We start from the raw sequence: 16,355 nt of genomic DNA, 5'->3' as shown, positions 1-16,355 counted from the left end.
TGACAGAATAGAACGAACTGATATGCTCAGACAGAGTAGAACGAACTGACACACTCTGACAGAATAGAACGAACTGATATGCTCATAGTAGAACGAACTGACATACTCTGACAGAATAGAACGAACTGATATGCCCAGACAGAGTAGAACGAACTGACACACTCTGACAGAATAGAACGAACTGACACACTCTGACAGGATAGAACGAACTGACACACTCTGACGAACTGATATGCCCAGACAGAGTAGAACGAACTGACACACTCTGACAGAATAGAATGAACTAATATACTCTGACAAAGTAAAACAAACTGATATAGTCTGACAGAGTAGAACGAACTGAAACATTCTGACAGGACAGAACAAACTGACACACTCTGACAGAATAGAACAAACTGACACACTCTGACAGGATAGAAGAAACTGACACACTCTGACAGAGTAGAACGAACTGAAACATTCTGACAGGACAGAACAAACTGACACACTCTGACAGAATAGAACAAACTGACACACTCTGACAGGATAGAAGAAACTGACACACTCTGACATAATGGAACGAACTGACATACTCTGACAGGATAGAACGAACTGACACACTCTGACAGAACAGAACAAACTGACACACTCTGACAGAATAGAACGAACTGATATGCCCAGACAGAGTAGAACAAACTGACACACTCTGACAGAATAGAACGAACTGATATGCCCAGACAGAGTAGAAGGAACTGACACACTCTGACAGGATAGAACGAACTGATACACTCTGACAGGATAGAACGAACTGACACACTCTGGAAGAATGGAACGAACTGATATACTCAGACAGAGTAAAACGGACTTATACATCTGGAAGAATAGAACAAACGTGTATACTCTGACAAAGTAAAACAAACTGATATAGTCTGACAGAGTAGAACGAACGTGTATACTGTGACAAAGTGAAACGAATTGAGTCTGAAAAATGCTATTTTACAAATGAACCCTGTTTTAGAAGAAACACTTTATTGGTGTAGCATTTTTTTTTCTTTTGAACCAGAATTATTACACATTTCACACATGTTTTTAATGCTCTAGACGGATCCTCTAGATTGAACCTGTTGAATCCTCAAACAGTGATATTCTTAAATATTGAGACATTTGAATGACTAGAATGTTTAACAGGTTTCATGTAAATAGGTGATACCCAAAACAACGTGGTTCATTGTAAAACAATTTTCTTTTTACTGAAGAATCCTTATTTACAGATAGACGTATTCTACAACATTTTTCTAATGCCATCTTGCTGAAGTACCTGATGATGGCATCTCAACGTTGAAGCCAAATCGCTTATGTGTCCTAAAACTGCAATATCTTCTTCTAAACATTCCACTTCTCTTAGAGTTTTCTTTGAGCTGGAATCACCATCTGTAGAGAAAGTATTTATACTCAGTGAATTCTCTTTAAGCCTTTATCTCTATATAGCTAAACGACAAACAGAGTAAGAGAGATTAACAAATACAAGGAGAGACAGATCTCCTGTTATGAGTAAATGAATGTTGTTTATTGTTCGTCCTGTTCTTTATATCATGGAGTTTTAAGCGTCAGACATATAACACGTTTTGAAAATTACTCTACAGATGGCATTATATCGAAAATCTTACTTTACTATCAAAACGGCTCGGCATGGCCAGGTGCGCTAAGGCGTTCGATCGTAATCTGAGGATCGCGGAATTTCGAATCACCGTCGCACTAAACATGCTCACCCTTTCAGCCATGGGGTCGTTATAATGTGACGGTCAATCCCACTATATTCGTTGATAAAAGAGTAGCCCAAGAGTTGGCGGTGGGTGGTGATGACTAGCTGCCTTCCCTCTAGTCTTACCCTGCTAAATTAGGAACGGCTAGCGCAGATAGCCCTCGTGTAGCTTTGCGCGAAATTAAAAAGCAAACAAATTATCCAAATTTTCTATGCTTACCTTATCATGTTTCGTCCTGTTTGGCCAAGTAAAAATAGTTTTTATACTTTGAAAGCCCAAAAGGATTTAGAATCGATTTTATAGAATTTATTTGAAATATCGGTAGGCGGGTCTAACTTTAATAACTAAACTTTTGATTTATTAAAGTGTCTTTTCTTTCTTCTTTTGCCCTCCCTCCCCATATACACAGATGCGCGTGCGCATAATTAAACAACAATATCTTCAAAACAAAAGTAGCTCAAATTTGTCTTTTTGTCGTCGTGGATACTTTATGGAATGTAAATGTAAGGAAGTTTAGTGTTAAGGTATCACAGAACCTGCAGTTCGAAACATTGTTACGTTGTACAAAACAAGTAAAACATAATTCAACTTGATGATGTTATTGCTTTATCAAGTCAAAACCTCTGCTATAATAGTATTTATCACCTTCATCATCTCATTGTTATGCAACTCAGGAATCTTGTGATTAGTCGTATGATGTGGTCATTATTCTCGTGCTTTTACGTAGTGGTGTCACGCAATTTTTACCTTTTGTCAAAGGGATCAAAGTCCTCCTTATTGCTCACGGCCAATCACAACAGAAAGCTACTAATTGGCTTAAAATGTCTAAAAGTGTCATTAGCAGAATGTGAAACCTTACCCAAACCAATGATGGTTTGACGGTTGGAAAAGATAAACCATTGCTCACGATACAGATGACCACAAACTGTCGATTCTATATTTGTAACCAGTTAAAATATGCAAACTCAAACGAAGAGTCGCTGGAACCAGATCTAACTTTATTTTCACAAACTAACGTGAAGTTTGAATGTATTTATTTGTTTGTTGTTGAACATAAAACTACACAATAGGCTAATTTTGCTTTACCCTCTACAGGTATGAAACAAAAATTTAGTGTCGTAAGCCAGTGGACTTATTACTGAACCTCTTGTGGTGGAACATTATTAATTTGGAAATAACGATATAGAAATGAAGAAACACCAGTGGGTTTACTGATATGTATGTCCTTCACAATGATATTATTAATATCATTCATGATAGGAATCACATAATACGATTTTTTTTTCTGGTGCAAATGAACCTTTGAAACATTCCATCAGGGTGAGAGGTATGGCTCTGTGGGTGCTCATTGGAATTCAATCCTATCCAATATGTATGGGATGCGTTTGGAAAATGCGTCGAATCCCACCAAGTAAATTCAGACTCTAAAGACGCCATGGAACAGTCAAGTGACTACAAACATTAAATATTCCCTGAAGATGTCAGGTGACACTCAAGATGCTTTAAAACCATCAGGTGATTCTAGACAATAAAGCTCTGGAACCGTGAAATGACTTCAGATACTAATAATGCCCTGGAACCATAACGTTTGACACTAAAGATACCTTGGAACGTTCAACTGATTTCAAACACTTAAGATTTCCTGGAGTAGAAAATGACTCCAGATTAAAAGAAAGCCCTGGAAAGAGCTGTGTCTGGAGAGTGGTCAAGAATTCGTCACTAATTTAAGACATTCAATATCGGTACCAAACTCTATTGGCTGTTGGAAGTTAAATGAACTATAAGACACCTATCGACATTACCTTATAATAGTGTTTTTGCCTTATAAATTCCACTTAACCTCTGTTGGACAAGAAAATGGCTCATGTACTGTCATGACCTAATTAAATATATTTTTTGAGTTAATTACAAAAAGAGTTTCGCACTAATTTCTAAAATCTATCACAGAAGAATGAAAGCTATTGAAAGAAAACTTAGTGTCTCAGTTTGTTTGTAATTGCATCAAGGCCTGAAACTGAATAGACGTGTTAAAGTGCTGAACAAGAGAGCATCGATTTTCAGCCTTGTATATCATGGATACCAGAAATCAAAAAACGACATATATGTATCCACAGAAAAGATTCTTTGGTGACAAGTATATCCAGTATTAGTCTGTTTATTTTAGAGCAGAAACACATTGTGTTATTTCCTACATCTACCGCGAGGAATCGCACCCTGAAGTTTAGCGTTGTAAATCCATACACTTACCACTGTCCCACTGGGGAAACTATTTATGACAAGCACTGTGAAATTATCATTTAAGAATGAAGAAGGTTTATATAACAAAGTTTTACCTTTAACAAACTGTTGCTGAAAATTTCGAGATTTTGTTTTCCACAGCAAAGCTACGCAATAGACTGACCGTACGTTGTAGAACCAGGGGTGATCAGCTCCTGACTTTAGCGTTGTAAACTCGTGTTAGTTATTCTGGCTCCCTGGGGTTCGTTTTAAATGTAATTTCATGAGGATAAGGATATCAGTTGGTATTTTCAACACGCTTAATAACATTTCATAACAAGAACAAGTTTACATTTTATCAACGAATGCCCGAGTTTTCTAAATCACGTGACCGTTCAATACGGTTTTTAAAGATGAGTAATTAACTACACGAAATGTTGGGTGTGTTACTAAAAAGTGCATTGAAATTACACCCTGTTTGGATGGGTTTGTTAAGCACATATCTGAATTACATAATGGTTACGTAGGTTCACGTCAAACGTATGTATATATGTTTGCCTATGTTTTTGTTTATGGGTGTTTGGGCTTTAGTGTAAAAAATTGGTGAAAGACTGTCTGATTGTTTGATTTTTTGAAGTTAAGCAAAGAGCTACGCAGTGGGCTACCTGTACTCTGCCCACCACGGATATCGAAATCCGTTTTCTAGCGCTGTGAGTCCCAGACATACCTCTGTACCACTGAGGGGCATTTGGTGAAAGAAAACTGTGCCAACGTTTGCTTGTTCATGAATAATGAATGCCTTAAAAGGTATATCGATTCTTGTTTTAGAGCTGGTTTAAAAATAAAGTGTCATCATTTCCTGAGATTGTTAACTTTCTTCTCTTCGGGCCATCACCAGAGCGAACATTTGTGTATTAGAGATTTCGCTGAATAATTGAAGACGTAACCCTTACATAGAGCTCCAGGTAATGACCTCAGTAACAAAGACAAAAGATCTGGTTCGAAGGTACTCACTGTTGCCAGTAGTAACCGAAAGGCATGGCCTAGCGCATTAAGGCGTGCGCTTCGTAATCTGAGGGTCGCGGGTTCGCGCCCGAGTCGCGCCAAAACATGCTCGCCCTCCCAGCCGTGGGGGCGTTATAATGTGACGGTTAATCCCACTATTCGTTGGTAAAAGAGTAGCCCAAGAGTTGGCGGTGGGTGGTGATGACTAGCTGCCTTCCCTCTAGTCTTACACTGCTTAATTAGGGACGGCTAGCACAGATAGCCCTCGAGTTGCTTTGTGCGAAATTCCAAAACAAACAAACAAACAAGCAACCGAAAGAATTAACGACCTTATTACTAAACCTGTTAAGATATGTAATAAGAGGTAAGAGTAAGAACTAGTAATAAGATATAAGAATAAGGACCAGTAATAATTACTGAAAAGAGATAGAAATAAGGACCTGTAATAAGAGGTAAGAGTAAAAACCAGTAATAAGAAGTAAGAATAAGGACCAGTAATAACAGGTAAGAGTAAGGACGACTAATAAGAGGAAATAATATAAAACGACTAATAAAAGATAGAAATAGGAACCTGTAATAAGAGGTAAGAATAAAAACCAGTATTAAGAGGTAAGAATAAGGACCTGTAATAAGAGATAGGGGTAAGGACCACTAATAAGAGGTAAGAGTAAGGCTCAGTAATAAAAGATAAGAGTGAGAACTAGTAATAAGAGATAAGAATAAAGACCATTATTAAGAGGTCTTGGATAAAAACCAGTAATAAGAAGTAAGAGTAAAAAACAGAAATAAGAGGTAAGAGTAAGGACTAGTGATAAGAGGTAAAAGTGAAGAATATTAATAAGAGGTAAGAGTAAGAACTAGTAATAAGAGAAAAGAGTAAATAATAGTAATTAGAGGTAAGAATAAGGACGAATTGTCCTGTGAAGAATATAGGACAATGTAATAAGATATAAGGGACTTCTTCTGAGTCCTTGTAAGAATAAGGACCAATAATAAGAGGTAAGAGTAAGGACTAGTAATAAGAGGAAAGAGTAAATAATAGTAATTAGAGGTAAGAATAAGAACCAATAATAAGAGATAAGAGTAAGGACTAGTAATAAGAGGAAAGAGTAAATAATAGTAATTAGAGGTAAGAATAAGGACCAATAATAAGAGATAAGAGTAAGGACTAGTAATAAGAGGAAAGAGTAAATAATAGTAATTAGAGGTAAGAATAAGGACCAATAATAAGAGATAAGAGTAAGGACTAGTAATAAGAGGAAAGAGTAAATAATAGTAATTAGAGGTAAGAATAAGGACCAATAATAAGAGATAAGAGTAGGACTAGTAATAAGAGGAAAGAGTAAATAATAGTAATTAGAGGTAAGAATAAGGACCAATAATAAGAGATAAGAGTAAGGACTAGTAATAAGAGGAAGCGAGTGTGTGTTTTCTACTAGCAAAGCCACATCGGGCTATCTGCTTAGGGGAATCGAACCCCTAAGTTTAGCGTTGTAAATCTGTAAACATACCGCTGTAATAGCGGGGGGCAATAAGAGGAAAGAATAAGGACCAGTAATAAGCAGCCTTGTAATGCTGGATATAGGTTTCTCTTATCTATGGTATGAGGTTCAGGCAACGGTCACATTTCGAATTGACACTCTCGTGCAAACATTAAATAGAACAATAATATTGATAGCTGTTCAGAGAACTCATTAGTGCAGTATTATCGTTCCTACAGATCTGAAAGTTCGCCCTTGACAATAAGTGGAAAAATGAATATGACGTCCTTTATTAGGAATGCCACCTTCTAATGTTCGAAACAAGCAGTCGAACAGCCCACGCCAGTTCAGATAAACTCGTACTTCCATTTCTAGAAGACGTGTTTCTTCAACCTGTAGACCAGTTTACGGTATTCAGTTTTTAAATTGTTTTATTTATTTCCGAGAAAAGCCTGCAAATTGATTGTCTGGTGGCGAGTGGTAGGAAGAAATGCATGACCTATGCAGTCTTTATACACCTAAAGGCCAGAACGTGAGAAATGTGTTGTTCTGAGATTGTTAAACTGTGTAGCACGTCAAGTGTTTCTTCAGTCTTTCAGTGGTTTGTTTATTCTTTTGTTTTGTAGTTAAACACAAAGCTACAAAACAGGCTACATGTCCCTCTGCCTACCATGTATATCGAAATTCTTTTTTAGCAATATAAGCCTTCAGACCTAAGGCGGAGCCACTGGGTGCGTCTTTCAATGGGTTCAAGTTTTTCGTAGTTTGTTAATTTTCAAATGTGAAACAATAAGAAGAAAGATGTTTAACGTTAACAAACTCTGTACATTTTTCAACTGGAAAACAATGTAATCATTTTAATAAACAGTACTGTAGCGTTAGTTTCAGAAATCTGCTCAAAGCTACACATAGGCTGTCTACGCAATACAGTCCTTAACTGAAGACTGGGAGATCAGAGGGCTGGTCACCGTTGCCCACCGCCAACTCATGTGCTGTTCTTTCTTACCAGAACAAAAATGTTTTAATTTGATCGTTCGTCTTATAGCCCACCTACAGCCCTAAATGTGCAGAGTGCGTTTTCACAGCAAACGGGTCACGAACGTGGATCCTAGGAATCACAGACCGGACGCTCTAACGGTTAAGCCACATTTTAATCCATTGCTATAAAGTGAAAAAACTAACCATCTGGGTTCAGAGAATGTAGAAACCACAGTCCATATGTGTTTATTAAAATAAATGTACATCGGTAACGACAACAGATATAATAAATACATGATTATAGAAGAATTACTTTTTATTATCACGTGAATCTTTAGTACCGACTTTTATTATTTAAAGTGTAACATGACCTTCGTATACTGAATCTAATAAAATAGGGTAATATTAACGTTTATCTCTCTAAGCTTTTAAAATAATTATTAAAAATGGTAACACGTACGAAAAACTGATGGCGTTCGCAGTTTACGTTTATTTTTTATTCCATGTCAATGAAGAATAATTAATTGTTTATACTTTCGGAGCTATTAATCTACGATTTGTTACTATACTGAAATTCGACTATTAAAGTGTATATAATAAAATAGTTTTTAAGAGGTTTATAGGAATGCGAAAGGCGGTTCGTATTTTTTAAAGTGTCATAGGTCATAGGGTGTGTGGTATGTGAGTTACAACGATACTTACGGACGATTGTTAGGTGCTAGAAGGGCTGGCAGATATATACAGCCACAACAGAAACTTTGCATTGATATTTCTTAAGCCTAAAATCATGTCTTTTTCCTTTTACCGTTCACTGTGGTAGGCGTTCACATACTGCAGCACGATAACTTACTTCAACTTATTTCCTGCTACACACTCAGATTAACGAACTGACAAAAAACAATATAAGTGAAATGGCTCGCTCACCGAATACTGACATATTCTCAGTATTGACAGATTTGTCATTAGTTTTGTATGTTATTCGTAGGTTTAATGATCCTTTAACCAATAATTCATACACACACAAGAAGGTCCCCCTCGTAGTACAGGGGTAAGTCGACGGACTTACAACCCTAAAATCAGGGATTCGATTCCCTTCGTTGGGCTCAGTAGATAGCCCGATGTGGCTTTACTATAAGAAAAACACACACACATACACATGAAGGTCGGAACGTAAAAGATCAGAAAGTTTATCAAAATAAATATACGAAGTTGTAAAGTTCTTTGTGTCCATGAAAATCATTTATTTTTCCTCCATAGTTAGTTCGTGGTTATTTATCAAAATAAATGTAAAACATGGCTCGTAAAGTTTTTACTTTGTTTCAGTTAGTTATCACCATTAGATTCCAGGTAGGAACATAGGGCCGCAATCGCTTGCGGATTCTTCAACAAGTATTTAAGTGAGTAGGTTGTTAGCCCACTGCACCGAGCCGTCCCTAATTTAGCAGTGTAAAACAAGAGGGAAGGCAGCTAGTCATCACCACCCACCGCCAACTCTTGGGCTACTCTTTTACCAATGAATAGTGGGATTCACCGTCACATTATAACGCCCCCACGGCTGGGAGGGCGAGCATGTTTGGCGCGACGCGGGAACGAACCCGCGACCCTCGGATTACGAGTCGCATGCCTTACGCGCTAGTCCACGCCAGGCCTTTTGTTTCAGTAATTACGTTCAAAAAATTCAATTCGTTTTTCCTCGATTGTGTCGTAATGATCTAACAAAAACGTATAAAGAGATATAATTTTAAATTATACGAAATATTAGATTTTCATGTTCGATATTTTCACCGATTCTGATTGCTTTTAACAACGAAATGATGAAAGCGAAAAACTTAAAATGCGTGGTTATTTTATAACATTGACTATTAATATATGTTTTTTTCCTATCTTAATACCTATCAGTTTAGGCGTAGCATTACTTGTTTGTGAGGTTGCTCGACTCGCAATCTGCGGGATCGAATCCCCATCATTGGACAACGTAGGCGTTATAGTGTTCGCTCAATTCCACTATTCATTAGTAAAAGAGAAGCCCAAGAGTTGGCGGTGGGTGATGCCTTCCTTCTAGTCTATTACTGCTAAATTGTCTTTCTAATAGCTTTGTGAAAAATTCAAAACAAAATAAACCTGGTCACCTAATATCAAAAAAAACCTTCAATTCCACAATGGCTCACCGATAAGTCTGTAGACTTAAGCGCTGGAAGTCGGGTTTCCATGCAGAGCAGAGATAGCCCATTGTGAAGCTTGTTTGTTTGTTTGTTTTGGAATTTCGCACAAAGCTACTCGAGGGCTATCTGTGCTGGCCGTCCCTAATTTAGCAGTGTAAGACCAGAGGGAAGGCAGCTAGTCATCACCACACACCGCCAACTCTTGGGCTACTCTTTTACCAACGAATAGTGGGATTGACCGTCACATTATAACGCCCCCACGGCTGGGAGGGCGAGCATATTTGGCGCGACTCGGGCGCGAAACCGCGACCCTCAGATTACGAAGTGCACGCCTTAACGCGCTAGGCCATGCCAGGCCTCCATTGTGAAGCAATGTGCTGAAAAACAAACAGTTCGCTCGATTGTATAGATATAAACAGAAGTCTAGCCTGTGATTACTGAAAATGATTCTGTCTGTTTCTTTTTTTATTTTATAGTAACGACAAAAAGCGGAACGGACAAAGTGTTTCACAGTTTTTTTAGAAGATATTTTAAACGATTCTAAAACAGGCTAAGATCAAATAATTTGTCTTTTTAATTTTATAAGAGTTATTCCAAAATTTAATTTCTTTTTAAATAACGCTTCAGTTGTGACATACAAAGTAAAATTCGGGAAAAAATTAATGAATACTTTGAAAAAAAAAGAAAATATGTCGCTGTTTATAAAGTTATTGGCACAATTCTATACGATTGTCGTAGCCGCAAGTCTAGAATTAGCTTTATCTCTAGACTTTGTGCTATAAGATATACAGCTGCAAGACTGGCCTATTAACCCTAATACCTAATAGGTAAAATATCATATAATAACATAAAACAAAGAACGACGTTAAAACTATGTCAACATACAAATATATGTAACATGATATATATTAAATTAGTTTTTGTTTGTTTCTTTTTTAATTTCGCGAAAGGTTTTTTTGTTTGTTTTTGAAAGCTACTCGAGGACTATCTGTGCTAGCCGTCCATAATTTAGCAGTGTAAGGCTAGAGAGAAGGCAGCTAGTCATCACCACCCACCGCCAACTCTTAGGCTACTCTTTTACCAACGAATAGTGAGATTGAACGTCACATTATAACGCCCCCACGGCTGAAAGGGCGAGCATGTTTGGCGCGACGGGGATGCGAACCCGCGACCCTCGGATTACGAGTCGCACGCCTTAACGCGCTTGGCCATGCCGGGCCTCGCGCAAAGGTACTTAAGGGCTACCTGCGCCAGCCGTCCCTAATTTAGCAGTGTAAAACTAGAGGGAAGGCAGCTTGTCATCACCACCCACCGCCAACTCTTGGGCTACCCTTTTACCAACGAACAGTGGGAATAGGGCATTTTTATAATTAACTTTTAACCTTTAAAACTTCAAATTTAGGAAAATAAGGCATTTACATGTGTTAATCTTAAGAGATAAAACCAAGAAGACAACATTTCCATACCTCTGTTTGTTACCTAATGTACAAATGTTTCTTATAAAACAGTTTATTCAATAATAATGTTCTACTGTTATTTCTGTACAGATTTCACTTACATATAAGCAGTAATCTTCCAATATTGCCAAACCAGTATTCGGTTTGTAGAAATTTCAATTTAAGTTTAATTCAGGAAGACGTTTAAAAGGTGAGAAATGACATTTCAAAAAGCGCGAAATTATAATAATTTCTTGTTTATGCTTGATCTGTATTATTATTTTAATACATATATGTAACTTATTTTTTAGCTGACTCCAACAAATTGTCATATTTTTACCTTGACTTCAATAACGAAACTAATACTCTGTATTATTTTTAAAAAGTTACCAATAGTTTTTCGTCGGGTAATATCACATTTTTCCCAAGAATAAAACGTAAATATTCAAAAGGGATAAAATATATCAAAGATATTTTAATATTATAATGTGGCCATAATATTCTACAGGCTCAAAATGAACTTGATGTTAAATAGATTGACTTACAACAAGACTGTTGGTGTGGCAACCTGAGGTTATTTTGTATTACACCTCGGTGAGTGAATGATCTTTACGTTATTGTTAACAATTGATTTAAAGATGTATTGGCTTAGATGATGTTAGTAGATTAGCATATTTGTACGAATAAATATTTACAAGACTTACTTTTACCTGTGTCCAAACTGTCCAAGGGAAGTCTATACAATAACTTGTATTTGTTCATCTCCAGACAGCCAAACATTGATGGTGACAACCTAATACGCATTAAACAAAACAATACAGAAATATGATATAAGATAACTTGTATTTATTTACCTTTAGGCTGTCACAGGTTGGCAATAGAAAAATAAAATGATTATCGTAAATCATTGTTACTATTAAAGATTTGCTACGATGTAGAATAAAGACAATAAGATAATGGAAACGATATAATTCAGTTTGGAGAAATTATCTGTTTGTTATTTTAAAATAATAATTCATCAACAAAACACATAACTAATCCAATTAATTATCTAATTTATAATGTTTCAGAAAAATAATCTACAACAAGAAATATCTGGTGGGATATAAAATGACTGGGAAGAAGTAGACATCATGGACATGTTGACATTGTTCTAGTTATTGAAGTTGTACTTCTTAGAAAGTTTGTGTGTTTTCTTTTCGCAAAGCCACATCGGGCTATTTACTGAGCCCACCGAGGGGAATCGAACCGCTGATTTTAGCGTTGTAAACCCGTAGACTTACCGCTGTACTAGCGGGGAGCACTTCTAAGAAAGCATGGATATTATGACTGAAAAAAGCCTAACAATTTGCTATTCTAATGACTTTATTAATTTATTAAAGTAAAAGAAAAAATTTATGTCCTCAATTTTAACCTAAAAATCTGATATGTGAATAGTGTTAAAGTATTTTGATTTTACTGTTACTGTGGAGTCTTAAGAATACACTTAATATCATTTTTATTATAGTTACTGATGTATTCCAGTTGGTTATTGAATTACCTCAGGTTGTTCATTTGTAGGACTGGGGTGTTATTTTAAACCACGTTAATGCTCTTTGGTGGGATTTCCTATACATTTTGATCCACAAACCACACAAATAACAAACTACAATGATTCGTAATACAAATAAAGTGTTTCTGATGGAAGATAAAATATTAATGTCGCCAATTTCGAAAAAAGCTTACTCAACTATATCTCATAATAAATGTGTATAAAAGCTTTGAATTAAAACAATTTTCGTTTTATTGGTAAAATTCTTGTACTTCAGTGCTCCCACATTACTTACAAATTCGTATGTTGCACGTATGGATAGCCCAGGGTTACACTTTGGATTTTAAGACCTGAATTTTTTTAGGGTTAATATCGACAAGAAAACAAACCTACTGAGCCCAAGGGTTAAGTCATTAGGTAGTATCAGTTAATTACTTTTCAAAACTCAAACCCCAACATAACTCCCTTTAACTCCCTTTCTCTTAACCAATGTTTGTCCTCGAGCCTAATATGCATGAACTGTAGTTGAGTGTAAGTTTCTCTGTGAAATACCAAGAGATGTATCTCACGAGACTTGAACCGTTGTCAAACGACAACACAAAGATCACATGATTTTACCTACTAAACTAACAAACGAACACACAGTTAGTAAGTGCGAGACTTGTTCTGTGTGCAATAGGGTTCGAACCATGGACCCTTCATTCTACAGTTTTCATGCAACTAGCTAGGTCACATACAAGAGTAACGAAACGTGATCCAATGGTTAGCGTGCAAGACTGTAGAAAGGAGGATCCAGGATTCGAGTCTCTCCTGAACAAGTCCCGCACTTTTAGTTGTGAGCATGTTAAAATGCTCATTTATTGTTTAAACTTGCATTTCAGAGAAGCGAAAACGAAAACACAAACACATCGAAATTAAGCTAAAACGAAATCAAATATGGCGTCGTTGTTGTTTTTAACCCGTTACTACTAAAGAAAAGAAAACGTGAAAACTCTGTACTTACGAAGCAGACGACGTTTTCCGTGTCGTCCCACTCTTCCTCTTGACGCTGGTAATTAACAGCAAATCAGAAAACAGGAAAATGGATCGTTCTTTCTTGCTACCAATCCCGCCCTAATCAGACAATGAAATATATTAAAGAACAAAATGGAAGAAGCCACTGATGTACTTCTTTAACGAGAAGCATCTATAGTGATATTGCGTGATATAATTATTTTCATTATCTTTTGTCATCTACCTCGGTAATGTAATTCTTTTCGTTAAGCAGTTTGCCTGGCTTCTGTGTTCTCAGTCTAAAATATTTCCACCCTAAATAGGCTTAAAATAGAAACTTGTGATACTTATATTCGGTTATTACTTTTTTTCTTTTTGCTTAGAATTACATACGACCTAATTATCTCTCGTTGAGATCAATTAGCTGAGATTAGAATGTCATACAGTACACATATACAGCAAAATACAAATAACGTGGAAGATCTTCTGTAATTTTGTTACTTCGGTGAGTACATGGGTATAGTAAGTTAATTATAAATAATTTTTGTTATGAGCTCTGTTCATAAATTGACAATGTTTGATCATGATGAAAACATCCAGATTTAGCACACTACACGTGTAAACAGTATTTAGTTTAAGAATATTTTTATGCACGAAATTAATGAAGGTTCCATTACGGACTAAGTTAACATCGTCTGCTTGAAAAAATAAGTTGTTTTTAGAGACAAAACCTGAGGGCAAGTTATAGGCTTTTACAGTTTAAATTTCATGGTAGACATCTCAGAGAAATTAGTTTTAATCAGACAGTTATTTCAAATCACATGATTATATAATGTTGCTTTCTATAAACCAAGCGTTGATTAAGATGTTTTGAAAAAAAAAACACCGTAAAACTATAATTCAAAATAGAGTAAAAACCTAAACCACCTAAAACACACTATTATAGTAATGAATCAAGTGATGTATGCGTGAAGAGTGTCTGATATAAATTTTAAGCACTTCATGTGCAGCTAAGAGAACCTATTCATGTACTTCAAATGTACATTTGTTTGTTTGCTTTTGTTTTTGAAATTCGGGCAAAGCTACACGAGGATTATCTATACTAGCCGTCCCTAATTTAGCAGTGTAAGACTAGAGGGAAGTCAGCTAGTTATCACCATCCACGGCCAACTTTGGGCTTCTCTTTTACCAATGAATAGTTGGATTGACTGTAACATTAAAACGCCCAAACGGTTGAAAGGACGAGCACGTTTGGTGTAACGGGGATTCGAACTCACGACCCTCAGATTACGAGTCGAACGCCCCTAACCACCTGGACACGTTCGTCCTGTACTCGAACTGAAAAAATTCAATAAGATGAAATTATCTGCATTTGGGGCTTTATGTGATGGTCATTCACACTGTTCGTTGGGTTGAAAGAATAGCCCAAGAATTGGCGGTTGGTGGTGAAGACTACCTACCTTCCATCTGGTCTGACACTGCTAAATTATGGACGGCTAGCGCAGACAGCCCTCGTGCAGCTTTGCGCGAAATTGAAAAACAAACAAATATACAAATACAAAAATTAAATTACAAATTTATTTCAGCTTATTTGAAAATTCAGTTAGAAACTCATTCAGCGTATTTCGTAATTAAATCAAATTTCATGCAAAGCAAGTCAGGACATCAAACATTTTGATCGTAAGAAAGCGCCCCTCCTCAGTGACTCAGCGGTATGTCTGCGGACTTACAACGCTAAAAACCGGGTTTCGATACCCGTGGTGGGCAGAGCACAGATAGCCCATTGTCTAGCTTTGTGCTTAATTCAAAACAACATCGTAAGAAAGCGACACCTAGCATGCAACTTAGGTAACTAATTACACCGTAAATTGCTTGTAGAGCCACCTCTTAGCTTATAATGAGATGCAAATAAGAGTGGCCCAGGCCTGCTATGAAACTGTTTGTAATTAAACTGAACATTTGGTGTATTCACGTAATTTATATATATATATAAATATATATTCGAACAGGGATCGAAGACATTGAAACATAATATATAATATTGAGCTGTTATTGTCACGTCAAGCTCTACTGCTCTTACAAACCCGGCTTCTTTATCATAATATACCTCAAACATTGATTATCTGAGATACTAATTTATTAATAAACATGATAATGATTTTAAAAATCATGTTATTATCTGTTTAGGCGGAATAAAAACACCGTGGCGCCCCCTTTATTATAAATGTAACACTACATTACTGATTTACCCAAACAATAGTATTTTGATACAAACCAACACGCATTTAACCAGAATAATGTTTCAATTTACACAATTTTGTTAAGACAGTAAAGTATTATTTTAAATGGAACGTTTCCCAGCGATAATAAATAACACATTCATAATTTGATGAGCACGTGTTCATAAAATCAGTACATTTACAACAATAAGTTCGAATTACTTGTAAAACTGTAAGTACGTGTTGTGAAAAAATCATAAAATCTCGTCACGTCTTGACGACAGAAACATGGGTGTTGCCGTGACAACTATGATTGGATTGTTTCCATAACAACTGTAATGGAATATTACGATTTTACAATGTCACACGTTATTGAACCATAGCAAAACCTGTTTACTTACCGAGACCATGACATCGTCGTATCTAATAAACGTCCGATCTGGTTGAACCAACTAATAAAAAATAGAATATTTTTATCTTTCTTTTAAGCATTTACTGCGTAACCTCACAAACAATTTGTTCACTTTGTTTATGGCATGTGAAAATATCTATATAAATAAATACGTTCGACGAAGAGAACGTTAAGATGTG

The 16,355-nt window shown here is 36.3% G+C and overlaps 1 protein-coding gene across 1 annotated transcript in view; it reads right to left on the bottom strand.

The window, feature by feature from the left end:
* The window catches only part of LOC143245918 (rho guanine nucleotide exchange factor 17-like), a 152,423-nt gene that overhangs the window by 36,356 nt on the left and 99,712 nt on the right, over positions 1-16,355 (bottom strand). The window contains exons 7-10 of the mRNA XM_076492170.1: positions 16,166-16,216; positions 13,556-13,665; positions 11,726-11,814; positions 1,298-1,410 (exon numbers count right to left, since the gene is read on the bottom strand). Coding sequence (XP_076348285.1) covers positions 1,298-1,410; positions 11,726-11,814; positions 13,556-13,665; positions 16,166-16,216 — 363 coding nt within the window. The remainder of the gene's footprint in view (positions 1-1,297; positions 1,411-11,725; positions 11,815-13,555; positions 13,666-16,165; positions 16,217-16,355) is intronic.

The sequence above is a fragment of the Tachypleus tridentatus genome, chromosome 3, assembly GCF_004210375.1.
Source record: "Tachypleus tridentatus isolate NWPU-2018 chromosome 3, ASM421037v1, whole genome shotgun sequence".
NCBI classification, from domain to species: Eukaryota; Metazoa; Arthropoda; class Merostomata; order Xiphosura; family Limulidae; genus Tachypleus; species Tachypleus tridentatus.
Note: the sequence above shows the minus strand (reverse complement) of the source record. Positions and strands in the feature narration are given on the sequence as shown.